At 37.5% G+C, this 23,129-nt stretch overlaps 1 protein-coding gene across 6 annotated transcripts in view; it reads right to left on the reverse strand.

The window, feature by feature from the left end:
* The window catches only part of TFEC (transcription factor EC), a 258,690-nt gene that overhangs the window by 25,941 nt on the left and 209,620 nt on the right, over positions 1–23,129 (reverse strand). For 4 of the 6 annotated variants that reach the window (XM_069107072.1, XM_069107071.1, XM_069107069.1 and 1 more), the window contains exons 2-4: positions 20,333–20,374; positions 19,680–19,922; positions 13,487–13,582 (exon numbers count right to left, since the gene is read on the reverse strand). In XM_069107072.1, the coding sequence (XP_068963173.1) occupies positions 13,487–13,582; positions 19,680–19,922; positions 20,333–20,365 (372 nt within the window). In that variant the 5' untranslated portion in view covers positions 20,366–20,374. Of the gene's footprint in view, positions 1–5,144; positions 5,259–13,486; positions 13,583–19,679; positions 19,923–20,332; positions 20,375–23,129 lie in introns of those variants that run through there. The other 2 variants (XM_069107070.1, XM_069107073.1) reach the window with 2 other exon arrangements.

Genomic DNA, 23,129 nt, shown 5'->3' on the forward strand with positions numbered 1-23,129 from the left:
TCTGCACCCTCAACAGTGTGCTCAGCATCTTTAACTGGATGTCCAAACACCTCTAAAACTCCAGATGTTCAAAGACCAATTCATTACCTTCAAGGCTTGAAACCTTGATCGTCTTTGACTGTTCCCTATGCTTCTTCCCCCCATATCCAACTGGTCATCAAGTCCTACCAATATTACCTCTCTCTACAACATCCCTTGTGTCTATCTCATTTTCCCCATTCACACTGCCATCATCACTCTTCAGACTTATCACCATTCTTTCTTCTTCTCCAAGTACATCCTCTACACAACTACCAAATGTCTTCCAAAAACTATTAATGGTGCCCTTTTACCTCTAGGGATAAAATACAAAATTCTTAGCTTGGCATTTAAGGCCCTTCATGATTGGACTGTGATGTACCTTTACCATCTTATTTTGTGAATTCTACATTCCAGTCAGACTTAGTGGCTAGCTATTCCCTAACCTCAGCATGTTGACTCCTCTCTCTATACATTTGCTTTCCCTTTAATGTAATGCATATCATAGAAAAGTACTTTCTTCTCATTTCTGCATTTTAGAATTCCTTCTTGGCTCATATCAACTGCCTTTTTCTCCACGGATACTTCCCAAATTCCCTGAGCAAAAGCCTCTTAGATATCTTATATTCCTAGAGCAACTTGTCTGGATTTCTCTTTTGTTTCCAAGCACTCCCCACTTCTTATTATATTTAACTCTGGCCATATCATATCCCTCCCACACAGTTACCAACGTAGTAGACTTTACTCTCCCTTTATGAAGACACCATGCCATTTTAATCTTTCTATTCCCAATACTTATCACAATGCCCTCTGCATAGTAGGTATTTAATCAATTTTTGTTAATTTGAATTGTCCATAGAGGTGATTCTCCGTTTTCAAAGTTTTATTTTGAAGTAGCATATTATAATCAATAGAGAGTTCACCTTGGAACCAGGAATATCTGGGTTCAAATCCCATTTTCCCCAAAGGAGTAGCTAGGTGGTAGAGCATCAGGCCTGCAATCAGGAGTTCCAGTCCAGCCTCAGTCACTTATTAGCTGTGTGGCCTTGGGCAAGTCACTTAACATTTGTTTGCCTCAGTTTCTTCAACTGTATAAAAGGGATAAAACCTATCTCATTAGCTTGTTGTGAGGATAAAATGAGATATTTTTAAAGTGCTCAGCACAGTTCCAACCACAGCATCAAAGGTGCTATATAAAGGCTCACTCCCTCTCCTTCCTCTCCCTCCTTTTGACACAAACTACCTTTATGGCCTTGGGAAAATTCCTTCTCCTCATAGGGCCCTAGAACTAACTCTCCCAGTTGCCAAGAATATATTGATCTGCACTGGTAGATGGAGTTTCCTCACCTGGGAACTCCCTATATTAATAAAATCAAAGGTTCAACCCCTGTAATAACAGACAGATAGAGAAACCATGGACCTGTAATAACAGACAGATACGAAAATAGAGAAACCATGGTCTAGTGGATAGAGAGCTGGTCTTTATGCCAATGAGACCTGAGTTCAAGTCCTCTCTGATACCTACTGGGTGTATATGCAAGTCACTTCATGTTGCAGAGTCCTAAGACTATAAGTTGTGCAGGAGGTGCCAACCTGAGTTAGAAGAGCAAATTTCCCAACTGGAAGTGTATTATACTAATCAAAGGTCTAGTGCAGGGTCCCCACTGCTGGCTAGTGTCCATCTGAGTAAATTTGTAAAATATTTTACATGCTATCTCCTTTAATCTTCACAATAACCTGGTGAAGTAGGTGTTGCTATTATCCTCATCTCACAAAAGAAGAAATTGAGGTAGAGGGAGGTTAAATGACTTGCCCAAAGTCATACAGCTAATAAGTGATTGAGGCAGAATTTGAACTCATCTCCTTTGATTCTATGTGCAGTGCTCTAGGCACTTAGGTGCCTTTATATTTTCTGAGTTCAAGTTCTACCAAATCCTTAACAGATCTGGAAAGGCTTCAGTTATGGGTCTGGAAAAAGGCATTATGGCTGTCAGCTGAGGCCCAACTTAGCAATGCTTGAAGAGACTCCTCACCATAAGGGCATTCACTAAGTAATGACTTTTCTACTATAGCAACCCTTGAAAACCACCACCTAAGTCACAGAGGGATTGTGATTGAAATCAATGCAGAGAATACCCACAGTGATATGTACACAGATCTGAAATATTACAGCTCAAGTCATGAGTATCCCTGTTTTCAATTTGTTGCAAAGTTCCCATAATCAAATTTTAAGTTCTTGATGATAAATTTCTTTTTTTCCACAATTCATACTTTATTTCCCTGTTTTATTTAGATACAGACTTTTAAAAACATCATCACCATCATAATACCATAGTTGTGATTATTTTTCAAAAGTTGTTTCAAACATATTTGACTTAATATTGAACATTTTATATTTAGGATATGCCCTGCCTTGGGACAACCTAAAATCTGGTCATTAAACTATTTTGATGTCCATAGACTTGAACTATTCAATTCAGTAAACATCTATCAACTCTTACCACAGATCAGGGACTCAATAAATACTTGTTGAATTGACCTACCAAAAAATCTTGCCTCAGACAGGAAGTCCTGAGTTCAAGTTTGACCTTAACACACATGGTTGTTTGGCCATGGATTCTATAGATTCAAAGACCAAAAAAATAGTAATTCTTCCTCTCAATGAACTTTCATGCTACTCAGGGAAGCTATCAAGAGTGGAGAGAATAACATGTACATGGATAAGTATAAATTATCTACAAAATAATTTGGGGCAGGGGCAGGAGGATCAAGTTCAGGAAGGACTTCATGTAGGGGGTGGTACTTGCAGTGAGTGTTGAACAAAGCTCAAGATTTTATTAAAGCTAAGAAGATTTATACATGTTAATTTTCCACAAGTGAAAACAAGCAAACTACATCTCCAAACCTTACCTCTCACGTGCTGGAGATGAATGTTTGTAAAGCTCTACATCACTGGAAGTCTTGAAGCTGAAGATGGATGACCACTTGTCAAGACAGGTTTGGGTGAGTTAGGTCACCTCTGAGGCCCTTTCCAACTCTGAGATTCTATGATGTGATACAGGGCATTTTTTGCCTGAATGTCCCATAATTGCCTCAAAATTAACATGTACAGAACAATTACTTCTCTCATGTCCCCTCAAACCGCTAGCCTTTTTCATCAATCCCATTTCTGTTAGTACTACTGTCATTTTCTATTCTGTCCAATTGGTTATCTAATATCTTTTTTTGCTCTTCTCTCTTTATCTGCTATTCATAATTTGTCACTGAGTCATGATATTTTTTCATTCTCAATGTCTCTCAGATTTAGAAAGATAAACTACAGGCATAACTGGAAAGCCTTGTGTTCCCCAATCCCATAATAATAACTCATACCTAACTTATGACCTGATAATGTTCTTCCTGTTTCCAACTCTGCCCCCCCCAAGCTATCCTTGATGACAGAATAATTTTTTAAAACCACAAATTTCATCAAGTTACTTTCCTGCTCAAGACTTTAACATGATTCCTATCAGCAAATGCATCAAATTTAAACTCTTCCTCGCTTTCAAGGTCCTCTACAACCTGACCTCACTGGATTTATCCAACCACATCCACTGTTCCTCCCCAACATGCACTGTCCATTCTGGTCAGGCAAGTCTTTGTTTGATATATATTATTTTTAAATAGTTTAATTATTATTAATTAATAATTTATTGATTTTATTATATCATAATAAAATTAATAAAATATAATAATTAGTATTATATATATAAAAAACTTTGCTTCAAATGTCCTCCACTTCCCCCTAGACAGGTCAAAATTCTACTCACCCTTTAAGTACTAGTCAGTGGTGGCTGTACCTGGTTAAAAAGTCTTCCCTGATTACACTAGCCCATTGATCTTTGCCTGTCTCTTTTAAACTTCTATTCCATGTACTACGTGTACCACAAAGGCTAGTGATTATTTGTCATAATATTTCCTATATTAGTTTTGTCTTTCCAAGAAGATGGCAAGGTCTTTAACAAAGACAATTTCTTCTGCTACCTTTGTTTCTCCCAGAACACTTAAAGTGTAAATGGGTAGATACTCAGAAAACACTTATTGAACGAATGACTAATTGAAAGGACACAGGAACTTATCAAGGCCTTCAGACATAATGCATCCTTTGTCTCCCTGGAACACTAAGGAGAAGGCTGTTTGAGTTTTTAAGACTGTTTCTTGGCTTCTCTGCTTTGCTTTTCCACTGGAGATACAGCCATATTATTACAGAAAGGGGTTGATGGGAAAAGTTAGCATGAGGCTATTAGGTAGAACAACTGGGGACATAAAAGGAAGATAAACTACAGGCATAAATTCAGAACTCAGTAGGGGAGCATGTACATGTACAATGTATGCATACATGAAAAGCTTAGCTTTTCAAAGATTAACACATTTTCCTTTGGGGCTCCTATTCATTTAAATGCAGTAGACAGTACTTTTGCAGTTTTAGGATGCACTGTTGAGTTCAATCCTGCCTCATTTCTGTTTGCCAAAGCTAGGCTCTGAGGTTCAGATGATAAACATTGAACATAGAGGGAAGGCCCACTCATTTTTTTTTAGTACAAATAATGCATAAAAAATTATATGAAAAGCAAATTTTAAAAACCTAGCTCTGTCTCTTACAGCTTGAGTTGAACAGCAAAAATACAGCATTGCAGGAGAATGGTACTTTTTTAACATTCTTTTCACATTTATAGGCATATATACATATGTACTTTATGTGTATCCAATATATTGATTAGATATGGCCAATAAAAAGTAATATATAAGCACTTGAACAAATGAGCATATAGTTCCTTCCCAGGGTGAATCTGACTTTAATGTTTACCCTTTAAATGAAAAGGCCAGAGCAGCACACTACTTTGGTTCTACAATCCTGTAGAAAGTAAAACACATAGAACTTTAAAGTGTTCATAGAATACACAGCACTAAACTCTACCAATTCAGCTATCAAAGCTTGTTAGTAGATTAGCCTCTGTTTGCATGGCTGGTAGCCAGTTTTAAAGATACCTTCATTTATTATTTCTAAGATTATAAGTTTCTGCTCAGCATTTACTGTACTTTTCCCACTCAAGACACTGAAAGATACCCAAAATTCACTTGCTCACCAGTCTGAACTTTGGAGAGTCTATAACCTTCACAATAGCAATGGTTTTCTCTTTTTCCTTCATTGTTCTCTTTGCCTTAAACTCGCAAACAAGAAGCAGAAGGGCTAGGCTGAAACATCTGCACTAAAGTGAACTTTGATTCTTCCTTGGACTTTAAGACTAATTTGGTGTAGGACGTGATTGACAAAAGCTTCTTCAATGATGTTATGCATATTTTCAAGTCACTCAGCTAAGCAAAGGGGGTTGTTAATATTTACTTAATCTGGAATGGTTTTGAACTCTAACAGTTTACTTAGATTGCCAAATGCCACCAGCATTTACATTTACCTGGTTGAAGAAATACCTATAAAATAAGATGAAAATATGAGACACTTGGGTCAGCAGAATTACAAGTGCCTCTTAAAAGGAAGAATATATTATCTTTCCTAATGTGTGGCAACTGTGTTTATCTCATCAAAAAAAAAATCATTCTCACCGAGTAAAGGGAAATATATTCTCTCTTTGATATTTGTTTCTAAGAACTATATCCCACACTCTGGAATCAGGGAATTAGTAAAAATATTTAACCTCTGTCTTTCATGGATTCTAATTACTCTGCACATGTGTATAGACATGCATTTATTAACTATACATTTATTAATCCAAGGCACTAAATTTCTGACTCATTTCAGAGGCAAAACAGGCCAAACTGTTGATTCTTTTTGGTCTTCTTAATGACTAAATGAGTCTGTTGGTCAACAATGATTATTCAGCATCTACCATATAGAAAGTGCTGCACCAGCAGCACCAAGTGACTGGTGAAAGACCAGCACTGGAGATCTCATCACTAATCCCTAAATAAAATCATCTGTCAGTAGGGGACAGGGGGAGGAAGTGTGTGAAAATCTGAATTTAGGCTTCGTGAACGAAGAAAAAACTATTCCTGGAGGTCTCATTTTCTTATATGAATTTTGACAAACTAACTCTCTAATGAAAATAATTTATTCCTTCTGAAACAGAGTTGAGAATTAATAGTTACGTGGTTATCATCAGTAAGTAGTCATTAAAATCTCTTGGCACACATTCAATTTATTACCACATCTTCCTTTTTTTAGTGTACTGACACAAACACTTACTCAAATATCAATATTTCCATTGGTAAATAGAGACATGGATAATTTAGCCTGGAAATAAACCTCCAAAAAGCTAAAGAAGGCCAGTCCCTAAGGAATAAACAAACTAGCTGATCCTACAGCCGCACTGTCACTGCCTCTATTCTTTTTCACTTTAGAAAACACAATTTACTAGCCCCATGCTCTAATTCCAAATCCCCCCCAAAAAAATACATATGTGTGTATATAACATTTACAATTCACTATTATATTATGTAGTTTTCACTGCAATATATCAAAATCCTACCAGCTAGTATAATATGAACACTTCAAGTTGGAAGGAGCCGCAGAGATCATCTCGTCCAATCTCCACCCAAATCACAAATGACATCTCCAGCATTCCCCTATAGCAGTAATCTAATTTTGCTTAAAGAAATTGTGATCACCCTACTGTTCATATGCTTACCCCAAGAATTATTGCCAGACCAAATATGAAGCTCACTTTTTAGGCTATTTACTTCAAAACTTCAAGGGTCCACAGTTTCATCTATATGGATGCTTCCTCTCATGATGCAGATTCCAACCCCCTCTCCAACTCAGAAAACAGTTTGATGAAATGGTAAGTAGTTTAAATAGCTAAGGCAAGAAAATTTGTTAATGCATAAATAACCCTCTGTAATTAAACCTCTACACATATAGGCAGGCCAACCCTTGGACATACAGACATAAAGTTTGTTGTCAGCCCCACAGTCAAAAACTTTCCATTTTGGTAGGTCTGGAGTTTCTATCCCAGTGTTTTATGAACTGAGCCCTTGAAGAGGAACAGGAACAAGATGTTAGTGGAGATAAGTTGGTGTCTCCCAACAATAGCAGAAAACATCAGAAATAGAAAAAAATAAGAATTCAAGCTTTTTCAAAAACCATGGAATATCCTAATATCCACATCAGATTGAGCATGATATCAACTTAAACTATATTGAATGCAACCTTTATAGGTCCACAGAAAAAATAATTTAGCTGGATATTTCCCTCAGTGAAGTTCTTGTGTATCTTACACAAACTTCTTTCTCCATAGACATCAATGATCTCATAATTGTGAAATCTAACCCTTCTTAATCTTTGTCCTTCAATCAATCACTGAATACTTATCAATTATAGACTTTATACCAGCCATTTTCCTCAGTGCTGAGGATAAAAAAAAAAAAAGCAAAAGACAGCCTCTCCCTCAAGGAATTTACATCTTCTTACAGTCTTCTGCTGCAATTATCATTGTTGACCAGCTTCCTACTGGACAGTCTCTCTTCTCTGGTTTTCATGACAGTGTTCTCTCCTGGTTCTCCTCTTACCTCTCTTCTTTTTTTAAAGCAATTGGGGTTAAGTAACTTGCTCAAGGTTACAAGGCCAGGTGTTTCTGGGTGGGGGCTAAGTGTCTGAGCCCAGATTCAATGCCAGGTCATCTTGACACGGGGGCCGGTGCTCTTACTCACTGTGCTACCTGGCTGCCCCTCCTACCTCTCTTCTAACCTGGAACTCCTAAGTCTCTTTTGCTGAATTATTAACTCTTCACAACCACTAGTGCTGGGTTCACTCCCCAAGGTTCTATCTTAGATACTCTTCTCTTTTCTTTCTGTAATCTCTCATTTGATGACCTCTTCAGCACCATGGATTTAATCTCTCTGAGATGACTTCCAGATTAATACACATAGCCAGAAGTTTTCTACTGAATTGTGGTCCTGCATCACCAACTGCCTGTTGGATATTTCAAACCATTTTTTTTTCTTTTTTGGAGGGAGGAAGGCAGGGCAATTGGAGTTAAGTGACTTGCCCAAGGTCACACAGCTAGTAAGTGTAAAGTGTCTGAGTCCAAATTTGAACTCAGGTCCTGCTGACTTCAGTACCAGGGCTCTATTCATTGTGCCACCTAGCCTCCCCCTTCAAACCATTTTTTAAACAGAACTCACTATCTTCCCTACCCAACCACAGGGTCCTTCCAGCTTAAAACTTGTCATTGTCACCTCTTCACTCACATATTTCCAATCAGTTGCCAAATGTATCTTTTTCTATAATATCCCTGACAATCCTTCTCTCTCCAGGATATAGTCACAGCCCTAGTTCAGGTGCTTGGCATTTCTTGCCCAGATTATAGAAATATCCTCCTATATAGCATTCCTACCTCAGTTCTCTCTCACTTCTAGTTCATCCTCCAGAAAAGCACCAAAGTGAGTCTCTCCTTAAGCTCAGGTCTCTCCATAGCACTTCCATACTCAAACTCCAGGACTGAGTACAATCAAATATAACCTTTTTTTTTTGGAGAGGGGAAAGCAAGGCAATTGGGGTTAAGTGACTTGCCCAAGGCCACACAGCTAGTTAAGTGTCTGAGGCCATATTTGAACTCAGGTCCTCAGGGCCTGTGCTCTATTCACTGCATCACCTAGCTGCCCCTAAATACAAACTTATCTGCCATTAAAAGTTCTTTCAATGTGGTTCCACCACACATAGATGAAAACCTATATGGTGGATTTATTAAAGTTAGAAAGGATGAGAAGACATGGGTGAGCTGTACAGAGCTAGACACATGAATGAGATCACTTGTCAGTAAAAATATTAAAGCAAGAAGAAACTGACTGGTCTCAAACAACCAACTGGGTCTAATATTTATGATCCTATACAAGCCAACAGTTGAATTCCACCTGTACTAGGTTAATAAGGAATGAGAAACTCTTAGAAATAAAATGAAGGGAATTTGGTAATTTCTGTATTCAGGCTGAAAGTAACACAACTAAATATTTAAGTGATTATATTTGTTGAATCTATACTGCTCTGGATGAATTTTCACATTCTTTCCAAGTTCCCACTATCCTAGGTTCTAGCTCTGAGGTTAGTTAGAGGGGAGGGCTTGGCATTTGGAGTTTGTGCTGATGCACTGCTTCTTCCATATTTGTCCTTTTTCCCCCTCCCAAAAAAAATATGTTCCTACATTCCAAAAAATATTAGTCAAAGTTATGACCTTTAAAAGACAATTTAAAGTTAGTGTCAAAGATATCTAGGTGAATATGTATATGAATTTACAACGGTCAATAATCTCAACTGAGAAAAAATATTCATACTCTCTGATATGGGTCATATGCATTTGACATCATTTCAATATCGCATTCCATATAATATATGCAAGAAATAGATATGTTGTGATCAGATCAGTTCCAAAGAAAAAGAAAATCATGATGAAAGCAATACATATGTGAATGCATGTGTGTATGTATATATATATATAATATGTTTAAAATTATAAAATTCATACATAAGATAAAAAAGTTTGAAGGAAATTAAGCCACATTTCTTTAATCCAGGAGGTAAAGAAACAATAAGAAAATCATATTTCCATTCCAGGAAGTTAGATATGCAGATTTTGTCATCAGATAACTATTCTACTTTAAACATCAGGTGAACCTCCTTGTAGAATCATTGAAATAGCAATCCTTAATAAAGTTGGTCATGGAATACTAGCCCAAAAGAAGACTGTTTGGGCATAAAATTAAAAAAAAAAACAACCCAAGTTTGAAATCTCATCAAAATTAAGTGCTTCAGCAATCACTAAATTGCCAGATTGCGAGTCAGGGTAGAGAAGTTTTAGTAGAAAGGAAACAAGGCATCCTCTCTTCTGGAATTGAAAGGATTCAAAGGATTCTTTATAAAACTCCTTGAGGATTCAAAATAAGAACTTGTGGCCCTCAAAAGTAAGCCAATCTCCAGTGTGCTCAAAGAACAGGTGCCATGTTTTGCACAATTGTATAGATTTTATCTAGAATGGATCTAGTCCAACCCCACTCCAACTCCAAAATCAGGAGTCTGAGGCTCTGGGGCTCAAGTAACTTATTCACAGTTAACACAGATAAAACGTGATGTCATTGGGATTCAAACCCAGATTCTTTGACTGCACATTCAGTGCTTTTTCTTTGGAACCATACTGAGTGCCAACAAGCTCAGAATTCATATCATTATTTAAGTTGTTAAAAAAAAAAAAAACCTGATTAAAGTCAGAATTTGAAGTGCTCACCTTTTTTCTCTTATTTTCTGGAAAGATGTAAATTTCTGGAAATCCCTGAAGGAGTCCTAAAGAAGGATCTATACACACTACAGCTTGCATCTTTACTAATTTTTTAATTACTAACAAGAAGGTTAAGTGAGCAATTGTAGATGAGATGCAGCCCTTGGATTGCACTGCATGTCGCAACAAGTGAGAGAAAGGGCATCAAACAATCTAGAAGGAATTTGTCCTGATTTCAACATCAGTCATACCCTCTGTGTTCCGTACAGGGTGCAGAATGTTTTACATGAATTTGTACTAGCCATAAACACCACTTGTGGGCCTTATAAGAATCTTTTTTCATCATGGTAATGCTTACTCTTGTAAATCTCTGTGACTTGGAACCCCTCCCTTCCTTCAAGGCTCAGCTCACGTGTTACCTCCTACAAGGGTCCTTTACTGACCTGATCAGTTTTACATATTATATTCATATATGTATATGTGTGTGTGCATACATACACACTGCTCACTCTCATCCCTGCCAAAATAATAATAATGGCAATTACTAGTATTTATATACTGCTTTAAGCACTTATTAAAAAAAACTGCTTTACAAAACACCTCATTTTATCTTTCAGACAAACCCTGAGAAATAGGTGCTTTATGATTATTCTCATTTTCCAGGTGTGGAAATGGAGACAAGCAGAGGCTACATGGTTTGTCCAAGGTCTGTGTACAAACTGCTTCTCCAGAGTAGGACGTAAGTCCATGCCTCCCCTGGATGATTACACTAGGCTCTTAACTGGCCTCCTTGTCTCAGGTCTCCCCCTACTTCAACCTAGTCTTTCACTCAAAAGCTAAAATGATTTTCCCAAGCACAGGTTTGATTATGTCACTTTTTACTTAAAATTCAGTAGTTCCCTCTTGCCTCTGACTATATAAAATTCTGATTAAATAAACTCCTCCATTTTTTTATTTGAGGCCATTCACAACCTGGTCCCACAATACCTTTTTTTTGTTTGTTTCATTATGTATTGTTCCTATTTCTATGCTTTAACATGAGAGGTCCCCTATGTCTCCTTAACTATACGTCCTAGAATCCCTTCCTTCTTTTAAGAGTCAACTCAAGCACTGTCTTCTATAAGAAATCTTTCCTAATCCCCCCAAACAAAATTGTGATATATATGTACATATATGTGCATATGTATACACACATATGTACATTCAACTCTCATCATGCACAGTATATAGGTTCTATAAAGATACCATGAACTTTGAAATAGCCAAATACGGAACCACTGCTCTTAGTGGAACATACAGAGTTAGGTTCCTGTGAACCTCTGGTCACAACAGAAACTTTGGTACTTTCTGCAGCAGCCTCAATGAACATTAGCGAATTTTCTCTTACTTTTTTCTGGATGGACTGTATTGTTGATTCATGAATATTGAACCCATGGCCAGCAGCATGGTAGCATACCTGAACTAAGATTACTGAGCTTATGAACACTAGACAACACTTCAACAGTATGATTTGGGTCTGTTTTAAACAGCAAAATCACCTAACAAGTAACACAAAAATGCAACAATAACAGCAACAAATCAAGTGGCACTAGATAGACCAAGGGCAGCAAGGTAGCACCACGGATAGGGCATTGGGCTTGGGATCAGAAAGCTCTTCATGAGTTCAAATCCAACCTGAGACACTCAATAGCTGTAAGACCCTGGGCAAGTCACTTAACCCTGTTTGCCTCAGTTCCTCATCTGTAAAATGAGCTGGAGAAGGAAATGGCAAACTACTCTAGTATCTTTACCAATAAAACTCCAAAATGGTGTCACAGAGAGTCAGACACGACTGAAACAACTGAACAACAATAACAACAACAAATAGACCAGGAAAAGAACACTTGATCATAGTGTGAAAGAAGGCAGGGTATTGCCTTATTCCAACTTCAGCTGGGACTTGTGCATTGAGTGACTCAGCATGTCTGTGAATGATTGTGAAAGTACCTTTGAGAACTGGTTTCACAAATACAAAATCTGTGAATAATGAGGGTCAACTGTATATGTAAATAGTGTATGAATAAATATACACACATGTATATAAAATTTCGAAATGTCTATCTATATAATTTCTCTGCAAACTTTTCTCTCTGGAGATCTCAACTCCCATATAGTCAATGATCATATTGATGCAGATGACCCCCAAATCCATATGGAACCCAAGGCTATCTGGCCAACTTTATACTGGCTTGTTAACTACCATTTACCCTGTTTGGAGAAGGAAATGGCAAACCATTCCAGTATCTCTGCAGGAAAAACCAAAATAGGGTCACAGAGCCAAACAAGATGATTAAACAACATGACCCTTCTCTACATGGCTACAAAAGAAATCTTCCTAAAACACAAACCTGACCATGCCATTCTCTTGCTCAAAACCCAATTCCTGATGCTTCAAAGATAAAACAAACTCCTCAGGATGTCATGCAAGGCTCCAACCCACCTTTCCAACCTTATTTCATTCATACTCTTCTGCTTCCAAGAGTCTACATTCCCCCTAACCTGTACTACTGAGTTTTCCCATAAAGCAGACCTTCCAGTTTCTGCCTCCATGTTTGTTTGTTTGGGTTTTTTTAAAAACAGAGCCCTCTCCCAGGCAGGAATGCATGACCTCCTCATTGCAATCTCTCAAAATATTCTTGTTCCTTCAAGGCTGAGCTCCAGTGACACTTTCATTGATTATCCCAGTTATCAGTGTTCTTTCTCTATCCAAATCACATTGTATCACATGTGTCTATATGTTGTATCTGTCCAGAAGAATGTAAGCTTTTTGAGGGCAAGGATAGTTTGATTTTTATTTTCTTATTTCCACTGTGCTTATTATTTAGCGCAGTAGTTTACTCATAGTAGGCACTTAATAAATGTTTGTTGAATTAGATTGAATTAGAGGGGTCCAATGACTTGGCCAAGGGCACACAATTAAACGTTTCAGAAGTAGGATTCAAATCCAAGTCTGTTGAGTTCTTTTTGCACTATACCATTACTATATTGAGAAAAAAAAATTTTTGAACAGAAGATACATTTTATCAGTCACTTAAGAGGAGGAAAAAATGTCAGTTGAGTTAATATCTTTATTGATATAAAGATGTAGTAATTAAAAATTTTAAGTTTTGTTTCCATTCTATTTAATTTTGTGACATATAGATCAATCAAAATTTAAAAACACTCACCGTCCTTTGCATTAGGAGTGGATCTTCTGGACAACCTGTTCCTTTATCATTAAAACTTGATTCCATGCTGATTATGTTCTCAAAAACATCATCCATCTAAGCAAAATATAATATACTTAAAATAAATACACAAGATCATAAAGACTACCTTATCCCTACAATCACCCAACTTGCAAACATCTGTGAGGCTTTCACCATGGACCAAAAACTTGCTAAATGATTTCATTTGAAAAATTAAATTATGGTGGCATCTACATAATGGTTCCCACATCCTTGTATGTGAAAATAATGGTCAATTCATGGGCTTTATGTGACTAAAATATTCTCAATGAAAATGAAGATTAATAGGAAGCAACAAAGTGAACCAGAGGTAACCAGATAAAGTGTAAAAAGCCTCACCCAAGAACCAGGAGACCTGTCCTTGCCACCATTTTCTCATATGACTTTGGATAACTGACAACCTCTTTGTTGTTCTGTTTAGTCAAGTTCTACTCTCTGTGAACCCATTCAGGGTTTTCTTGGCAAAGATAGGGAGAGGTCTGCCATTCGTTCTCCAGCTCATTTTACAGATGAGGAAACTGAGGCAAACAGGGTTATGTGATTTGACCAGGGTCAGCTAGATCTGAGACTAGATTTGAATTCATGAAGATAAGTCTTCTTGACTTCAGGCTCAGCACTCTATCCACTGTACCACCTAGCTCCCCTTAACAGTTCTCTAGTATGTTAAACCAGAGAGATTGGAATAAGTAATCACTGGGACCCTTCTATATCCAAAATTCTAAAAATCAACTTTCCCTCCTTTGGTCTAAGTGGATTTTCTCCATATTTGCTCCATGATCAACTAGCAGAGGTTCACAAAGTGGGCACTGTAATGATGGGGGGGGGGAGGTACTAGCATTGGGTGCAGTTGGGGAATGTTGAATAAAAATAAGGGGGCAGTAGAAGCATGAGGAAAGAAGAGAATAAAATTTTGAAAAACCGTCCATACAGAATACAGAGTAAAAGTCACAGCAACTGCATTATTTTTCAAATAAACACACAAAATGCAAATTATAACTGATCAGTGGTCTAGTGCACCAACAGGTCTTAACAAGTAAGTGTTGGCAGGCTAGTGTGTCACACATTGTCAGGAAGTCCAGCATGCATCAGCAGGAACATATGTATGTGTAATGACTTGTTTACTATACAGCTGCATGATGCAATATTGTGCCATCAAAATTTCAATGCAGGAAAAAACCCACAAGCTTACAAAAATTATTAAATTTAAGATGCAACATTTAAAATATATATATATATTTTTGAAATGATGCAAATTTCAAAAAAAAATTATAGGGTTAAAGAAAGATTTCCAGGGGGATGCTGTGTATTATTTTTTTTAAAGGGACAGTAAGCCAAATAAATTTAGAAACCTCTGCACTAGAGCAAGGCAGCCCTTTGGCTATTACCCTGAAGTGTTTCTAGCATTCTTCCAGGTTCAGAGTCTAGGTAAATAGGACCCCTGGTTAATAAACATGTCCATTTGTCCACAAAACCCTCTTTTTGTCCTTGAAAATGGTTGTGTTACTGCATTACAGCAACACACAAAACAACTTTTGAACAAAGCTTTTTCATGTTTGGGTCTAAATTACAATTCTAGTAAACCACTCATACAAATAAATAGATGCTTGTATACTCAGTCAGAAATAATACAACTTACCTCCCCTCTCAATCTATTTCCTTAATCCTTTCTTTTCATTATCATCCCCATTCCACTCCTTCCTACAGTTTTTTTTTTCTTGTACATGGGAAAAGAGGATATTTTAAATGCCTGAGTACATAGGTGTAGAGTGTATGCCATGTTCTCTTAGCTCAGACTGTGAAAACCAATAAAAGAAAGTGACTACAAATGGTGTAAGGACATTGACACTCTTGTAGATGGGTCAAAATATTTCATTTTTTTCATTAATTTTAAATCCTAAGCAAGATAATCGTGGATTTCAGAGAATCAAGAATAATGTGGCTGAAAATGATGTGAAGTCTAGCCTCATCTAGTTATCTCCACTAGGATTTTAAGCATGATATAAAAGTAATTAGGACTACCACAAAATAATTATACATGGTTTGCTTATGATTACCATGTAGTCTAATCTCTGGAAATTTTGAGTTATAACATTGATTATTATTGTCAGCAGGTTTTCATTTTCCAGTTTTTCCAAAACAGATTTTGAAGCCACTTCAGATAAGTTTTCTCTATTTTCCCAATATTTTCCCACCTCCTCTGGGACCTTGATCCATCAATTCTTCAGTCTTTCTCTCTTCACTGAGTTCTTCCCCTTCATCTACAAATAAACTCAGACCTCCCTTATACTAAGCAAATAAATAGAAACTGTCCTTGACCTAAGTCCACAAATTACACATTCTTCATTCATCCATTCATTTTATTCCTTATGTAAAGAATACTAGTTATGTGGAAGGCAGTTTGATATTAAAAGTGCTCTCTTAGACATGATTTCCAAATGCCATTGTTTTTCAGGTCTCATTCTCCTTGACCTTTCAATAATATAGACACTGTAACTCATTCACTTGTTAAAATTTGCTTCCCCTTTGGCTCCACTGACAATGAATTATTTTGGCTCTCCTCTTATCTCACCCTCCTCTGCTCTTTTCACTGACTTCTTTTCTTCCTGCTGCCCCCCTAGGTAATCTCCTACCATTAGCTCATCCAAGTTCAGTCATCATCACCTAAGTCTCTGCCTTCAGTCCATATCTCTTTCTGGATACAGTCCTACATTTCCAGCTGCCCACTGGACATCTTCCCCTGCATATTCCATTAACATGTCAAACAATGTCATGAAATGAATTCTTCTTTCCCCAGAAACCTGCTTCTCTTCCTGGCTTTTCTTATTGTCATTAATAGCACCATCATCTTCCAAATGCAACGTTAACTTGTAATCCCTCCCTATTTTTATGCTCTAAATCAAGTCTTGTCAATTCTCCCTCTGAGATCTGTTCTCTCATTTCTTTTTTTTAGGGGGGAGGGCAATTGGGGTTAAGTGACTTGCCCAAGGTCACGCGGCTAGTTAAGTGATCAAGGCTGGATTTGAACTCAGGTCCTCCTGACTCCAGGGCCGACACTCTATTCACTGCACCACCTAGCCGCCCCTGTTCCCTCATTTCTATTGCTGCCACCACCCATTTCTCAGGTCCTTGTAACTTACACTTGTATTATTGCTACAGTCTGATAATAACCAGCTGATTTGCCTCCAGTCTCTCCTCCATTATAAACTGAGGGGAGATCTGTCTTCCTACCGTATTGACTCAGTTGCTCAAGACGCTACAGTGGCCCTCAACAGCCTTCACAGTTAGTTCTGAATTGTTTGGAAATGCAATGGACTACCTTATAAGGTAGTTAGTTTTCTGTGACTCACATTATTTTAAACAGATACTAAAGGACCACCCATCAGAGGGATGGTGCAGAGGTAATTCCTGTATTAGTAGAAGGTAGAATTGGATGACTAATATGGATAACTCCTAAGACTTTAAGAGTTTGTCATTCTGCTCATAAACATTACATGGCTCCCTGTACCTCACTGAATAAAAGCCATACTGCTCAGTCTGGCATACGATGTCCTTCGTAACTGGTGCCAATATGTCCTTCTAGTCTCACAATCTATTCTCATCTGCTCCTATACTCAATCTGGCCCTTTTCCTGGAATAGTCTCCCCCAAATTTCTGTTGTAATTCTACCCATTTTTTCAAAGCCAAACTTAAATATGATCTCACTGATGACAGTTCCCCTTGTATTCCTAGGCCAAAGTCATCCTTCCTTCTGATTTACTAATGACCTTTACTGATAGCTCCCTTACATTTCTTACTACATTCTTTCTCATAGTTCTTCATGAACCTCTCATTAAAACCGTCAATAATTGGGAGGTCTTATTTAATCACTGTATCCCTCTGTAGTTCCCAGAACAATGTCTGACCCAAAATGAATGCTTAATAAATATGTGTTGAGAATTTTGAGAAGCATTCTCGGACTCTTCCCATTGCTGTCCTCAAATGACCTCATATTTACTTATCTGTGTACATGTATCTATCCAGCATAATGCAAGCTCCTTGAGACCAAGAACTGTTTCATTTTTGCCTTTGAATTTTGCCTTTCGTTATCAGCACAGCGCCTTATACATAATAGATGTTCAGTAAGTGTTTAATTGAATTAACTAATGCATGACTGAAAGATAGCCAGAGGAAAAAACATCTGCAATACTGTTGGATAATACATTTTCCTGTTTCATTGCCAGCAACATCTAACCAAACTCAAAATCCTGAATTTTAGCTAATTCCCTCTGACCCAATCCTCTGAAGGTAGGAGTTTGGGGAGTGCCTTTGAATTGTTGATGGCCCCAGGAATCCCTCTAGAGGCACTGAGTTGTGCTATGTCCTGCTCACTATGAAAGGCCGAAAGACTGACATCTGTGTTTTAACTTCTGGTTTTAAGAAATAGAACATATTTCACATTTTGTTTTGTCTTTTTGATCTGGATTGTGTTTTCATCTGTGCAGGGAACTTCTAGCACAGAAACTCCTTCTGTCAATGTCAATCATTATCTTATCTATACTTTATTCTGTTAGAATTTTCAAATTTTCAAAGCCATCATCTATGATACTGAGAAGTTCAGTGACTTATCTACAGTTATACAAATGGTGTGTTTAAGAATTTGAACTTGAACCCAAGTATTCCAGGCTTTAAGGCTATCACTGTACTGTGCTGACATATATTTTGCTAAGAGAAATTTAAAAGTTCATATTCCCAAGTTCCACTCAGCATAAAACCATGCCCATAAATCCTCACTTTCTATCCCTCCCCACCAAAGAGTCATCTCCTATATCAAAATGCATCTTGAAAATGGATATCTATTGGAAATATGTTTAGCATGACTGCACATGTATAAACCTATATCCAGTTGCTTGTCTTCTCAGTGAGGGAGGGAGAGAAAGAATGTGGAACTCAAAATTTTAAAAAATGTTAAAAATTGTTTTTACATGTCATTGAGGAAAAAAATAAAATATTAAATAAATACCAATAAAAAAGCAAATGGATATCTATAAGATCCTCTTATCCTTCACTAGTTATTAACAGTTAATAATCAATTTATTCTCCTCTTAAGTTTGCATAGTATTAATGGAATTATATGGAAATTCTGAGTCCAAATTTACTTTTCAAAAAACAAAAATGTGGGGTGGGTAGGTGGCTCAGAGAACAAAGCACTGGCCCTGGAGTCAGGAGGACCTGAGTTCAAATCCAGCCTCAGACACTTAACACAAAAAACTAGACATGTGACCTTGGGCAAGTCACTTAACCCCGATTGCCCTCCAAAAAGCAAAAATGAAATAAAACAAAAAATAAAAAAACAAAAATGACAAACAATTGGTATGTCAGGATACTCTGTGTTTTTCTCAATGAAAGAAAGAGCATACTACCCAAAAGACTTTCAGTTATGTTTAATTTCCTGAATAATTCTTTTTATTTACTGTACTCATTTAAAATCTTGTATTTTTTATATAGATGTATGTATGTGTGTATATATGTGTACAGTTGTAGATATATATATGTATGTATATATACATATATATATAATTTTTATAAAACAGAATATTTAGAATATTTCCTTCAAATTAATTATGATCATGGCTTTAGAATGGAAGGGACCTTAGGAATTCCACACTTGAGAAAACTGAGACTTAGAGAGGTTAAGTGACTTACTACAAGTTGCAAAGGTAGAAAATGGGATTTGAAGCCACCCATCTTTTCCATTGTACTAATTCTAATGCTTCTCTATCCTTTTGCCCTGTTCTTAAGCAACCAATCATAATTTTCTTTTTCAAGAAATCGGGATTAAGTAACTTGCTTAAGGTTACACGGCCAGTTATTATTTCTGGGTGTGGTGCTGAGTATCTGAGCCCGGATTTGATCCAGGTCATCCCAACACTGGAGCCGGTGCTGGCTGAGCCACCTGGCCACCCCTAAGCAATTGGGGTTAAGTAACTTGCTCAAGGTTACACGGCCAGGTGTTTCTGGGTGGGTGCTAAGTGTCTGAGCCCGGGATTCGATCTCCAGGTCTTCTCAACACTGGAGCTGGTGCTCTTCCTCTCTGTGCTACCTGGCCGCCCCTACCAATCATAATTTTCAAAGCCATTAGTCATATATTCCATACCACATTTTCATGGTCCTTCCCAAGAGCTAGCAACTTGGTGATTGGATTTTCAGTGATCCCAATCTCAGTGTCAGGAGGCACATGTCCATTCTGTACCACATGTGTGGCACCTGTAACTTGTGGATGAGTCAGCGTTAGGGTTTGATTGGGCAACTTGGTGTCAATAGTCAGGTACTGCTTAACTTGGTATCTCTGTGCTTGCTGTATATGGTACCTAGTTGGGTTTTCCACTTGTGTTTGGACCTAGAAATCAAAAAGATAAATGTGAATGAATAGGTCACATCATTTGTTAAATCATAATAACTAATTTTCCTATTTTTAACAGCCAGATCATGACATTAAACACATAACATTCTAAAACACCCCAAACCTTTTGGAGATTTTCATAGTTGTCATAAGGTACATAAGGCTATTATGACTTTATTATTTAGAAAAATCAATGTGTGTCGGTGAGAGACTACTGGATTTCTTAACCTTTACTGCACATCATTTGATGCCAAAAGCATTGGTAAAAATTAATTTCTCTCAAAATATTGTGCAAAAGAAAATGGCATGCAAATGACACAGAATTAACTGCAAAAGTGATTGCCATGATGCAGGGACAGTGATAAAGACAATGCTTAAGATCTTGCTGCTGTGAGTTCTTTACTCACCTTGTAATAAGGTCGATCAGTTAAATGAGGCATTGCTGAGTTCTGCAAAAAAGAAAAACTTTCAGTCCTAAGGAAAGCCTACCCACGTATCAAATGCCAATCAAACAACCAATGTTTGGGCTTTTGTAACCTACAAGTCAAAAGTGAAACTTTTGTGGGTTATTATACAGTCAGTGATCTTGCTTACAGACCTCAGTAGTGACAAGCATGCCATCTTTTTTAACACTCAAGACAATCCACATTTCAGACTCATTTTCATCAGCACTGAATTTGAGCTCATGTGCTTGCACATGCAAATACACATACACATATATACATACACACGCATGCACACACACATACACACACACACACACACACACACACACACCGCTGCTTAGCAACTTTGCCCTCTGACTTTTCCTTCCACTACCCTGTGATGTGACTAGTCACCAATTTCTAGTAATAAATTTTCCTCAAGTGGCCCATATGTAAGTGGGTTTAATATGCCTGGCATGTTAAACAATAGTAAAGGCTGCAGAACAGGGCTTATTTTTTTTCTTTTTTATTCCAGCTACACAAACTACTGTTTAATTCCCTTAACATACATTAGCCCAGACAAATAGCCCATACAAAGTATTTTGCATTTAAATGAGCTAGTTTGGGGTACAATATTGTTGTACTTACTTTAGTTTAATTCTGTTATGCTGACATTTTTAGCATTATTTTAATTGTGTGACCATAAAATAATTTTTCAGTCATATAAAAAAGATTAAGATTGGTAATAAAGATTACACATATTACTAATTATATTGCTATGAGCTTTGAAGTTGTAAAATAACATTTCATTAAAACACCAGTGGGAATTTTTTAGGGTGGCTGTTTAGATTATTCTACAGTTTTAAGTTAACACTCCTCATTCTCTTCACACATTTACAAAATATATTTCATAAATAGCATTTTCAGACTCACAAATTAGAGTCCTCCTTAGTTATGTGTTTTACATTAATATTTAAGGACATTTGTATTCGTTTTTTTTTTTTTAAGAGTGCCTCTGGTTCAAAGGAAAGGATGTTGACTTCATCAGTTCCCCAGATTCATTCAGCCCTTCCAAAGCATTTATTAAAAGCCTACTGTACCGAGTGCTATGAAGGAGACCAAAGATTCAGAAGAGTCAGTTCAAACCTCCAAGGAATTTATAGTTTGGAGAGGACAACAAGATCTACACAAATCAGATAACTCAAGAACAAAACGAAAATGATTCAGAAATTTGTGCCAACTGAAGCCCAAAGTGAACATTAATGGAGTAAAAGTTTTTCATGAAAGTGAACTTTGAATGAGGTCTTGAAAGAAGTCTGGGCCGGGGCAGTGTGGCAGCTCTCATGTGTCCCCTCTGAGGGGGAGGCCCTTCTAGTGACTTCTAGGGACAGGTGATGTGTTCTTCCTGGGGGGACTTTATATTTATTTATCTATATTTCCCTAGTAGAACATAAGCTCAAAAATGGCTCCTTGTCTGGTTTTTAATCTTTGTCTCCACAGCACAGGGCAGCTAGCTGGCACAGCAGAGAGAGAAGGTTGGGCCTAGAGTCAGGAAGACCTGAATTCAAATCCAGCTTCAGACACTTACTAGCTCTATGACTCTGAGCAAGTAGCTTAAGCCTGTTTGCCTCAGTTTCCTTATCTGTAAAGTGAGCTGGGGAAGGAAATGGCAAACCCCTTCAGTATCTTTGCCAAGAAAACTGCAAATGGGGTCACAGAGAGTCGGACATGACTGAAACAGCTGAACAACAACAAATCCATAGCACCTAGTCCTTGGAAATTTTATTTCCTTTGTTTTGGGCTAATGTGGGGGAGAGAGGGAGGGCTAGATCTGAGATTTCATTGGTGTAGGAAAACTCCTAGTGGAAATATTATCAATTTTAATGGATAACTGCTTTCAGGACTGTGATATTAAGTATCTAATTCAGGATTACAAAGCCAATATGTGATAGAGGAGAACCTAGGTCTTCCTGGGCAACTAGATGGTGCAGTGGATAGATTGCTGGGCCTCAAGTCAGGAAGACCTCAGCACAAATGTGGTCTCAGTTTTCTAATTTGTAAAATGGGGATAATAACAGCACCTAAGTCCCAGGGTTGGTATAAAACCTGTAAAGTTCTTTACAAACCTAAATGCTATCTATCTATCATCTATTTATATATATGTAAAAATGCTGCTCTCTGTTCCTGCATGTCTCTTGCCTGGCCTGTAGCAGGCATCTAATAAAGGGTCATCAATCTGAGTTCAATTGGTGGATTTATATGGAAAGCTTTGCAAGTAGGTAAAAATAACCTGAGGAAAAGGAGAAAAGCAATAGTTGGAATCAGAGATGGAAGGGAAACAATCCAGGGCACGCCTCCAAAAAGAAAGCCGCATCCTCCCTCCCCTTAACAGAACATGAGACGCAGTCAAAGATGAACTTGAAGGGAACTAATTGTACTTCTCGATGAAGCATTTGTTTATTCATAGTTCCAAAGTGGCAAGTAAGGAGGCTAGTGTGTGCATCTGTCCAACACAGTGGGCCAAGTAGAAGGAGGTTTACATAGGGCAAAAGCAGTTTCAAAGTATAGGCCTTTAGAGAAGTCTCATTGGCAGGATTCTTAGGCTTTTTCTGTGTCGTGCACTAAGGATGTAAAAATATATTGCTCTTTCTGAGGTGTCCCAGAATTGGAATTTGAGGGGGGCATCCATCAATTAAGGAATAGCTGAACAAGTTATGGTATATCATTGTGATGGAATATATTGTCCCATAAGAAGGATAAAGGAGATGGCCTCTGAGAA

This window comes from Petaurus breviceps, unplaced genomic scaffold, assembly GCF_028583685.1.
Source record: "Petaurus breviceps papuanus isolate PSGF00001 unplaced genomic scaffold, PetGlider_PUasm1.0 84, whole genome shotgun sequence".
NCBI lineage: Eukaryota > Metazoa > Chordata > Mammalia > Diprotodontia > Petauridae > Petaurus > Petaurus breviceps.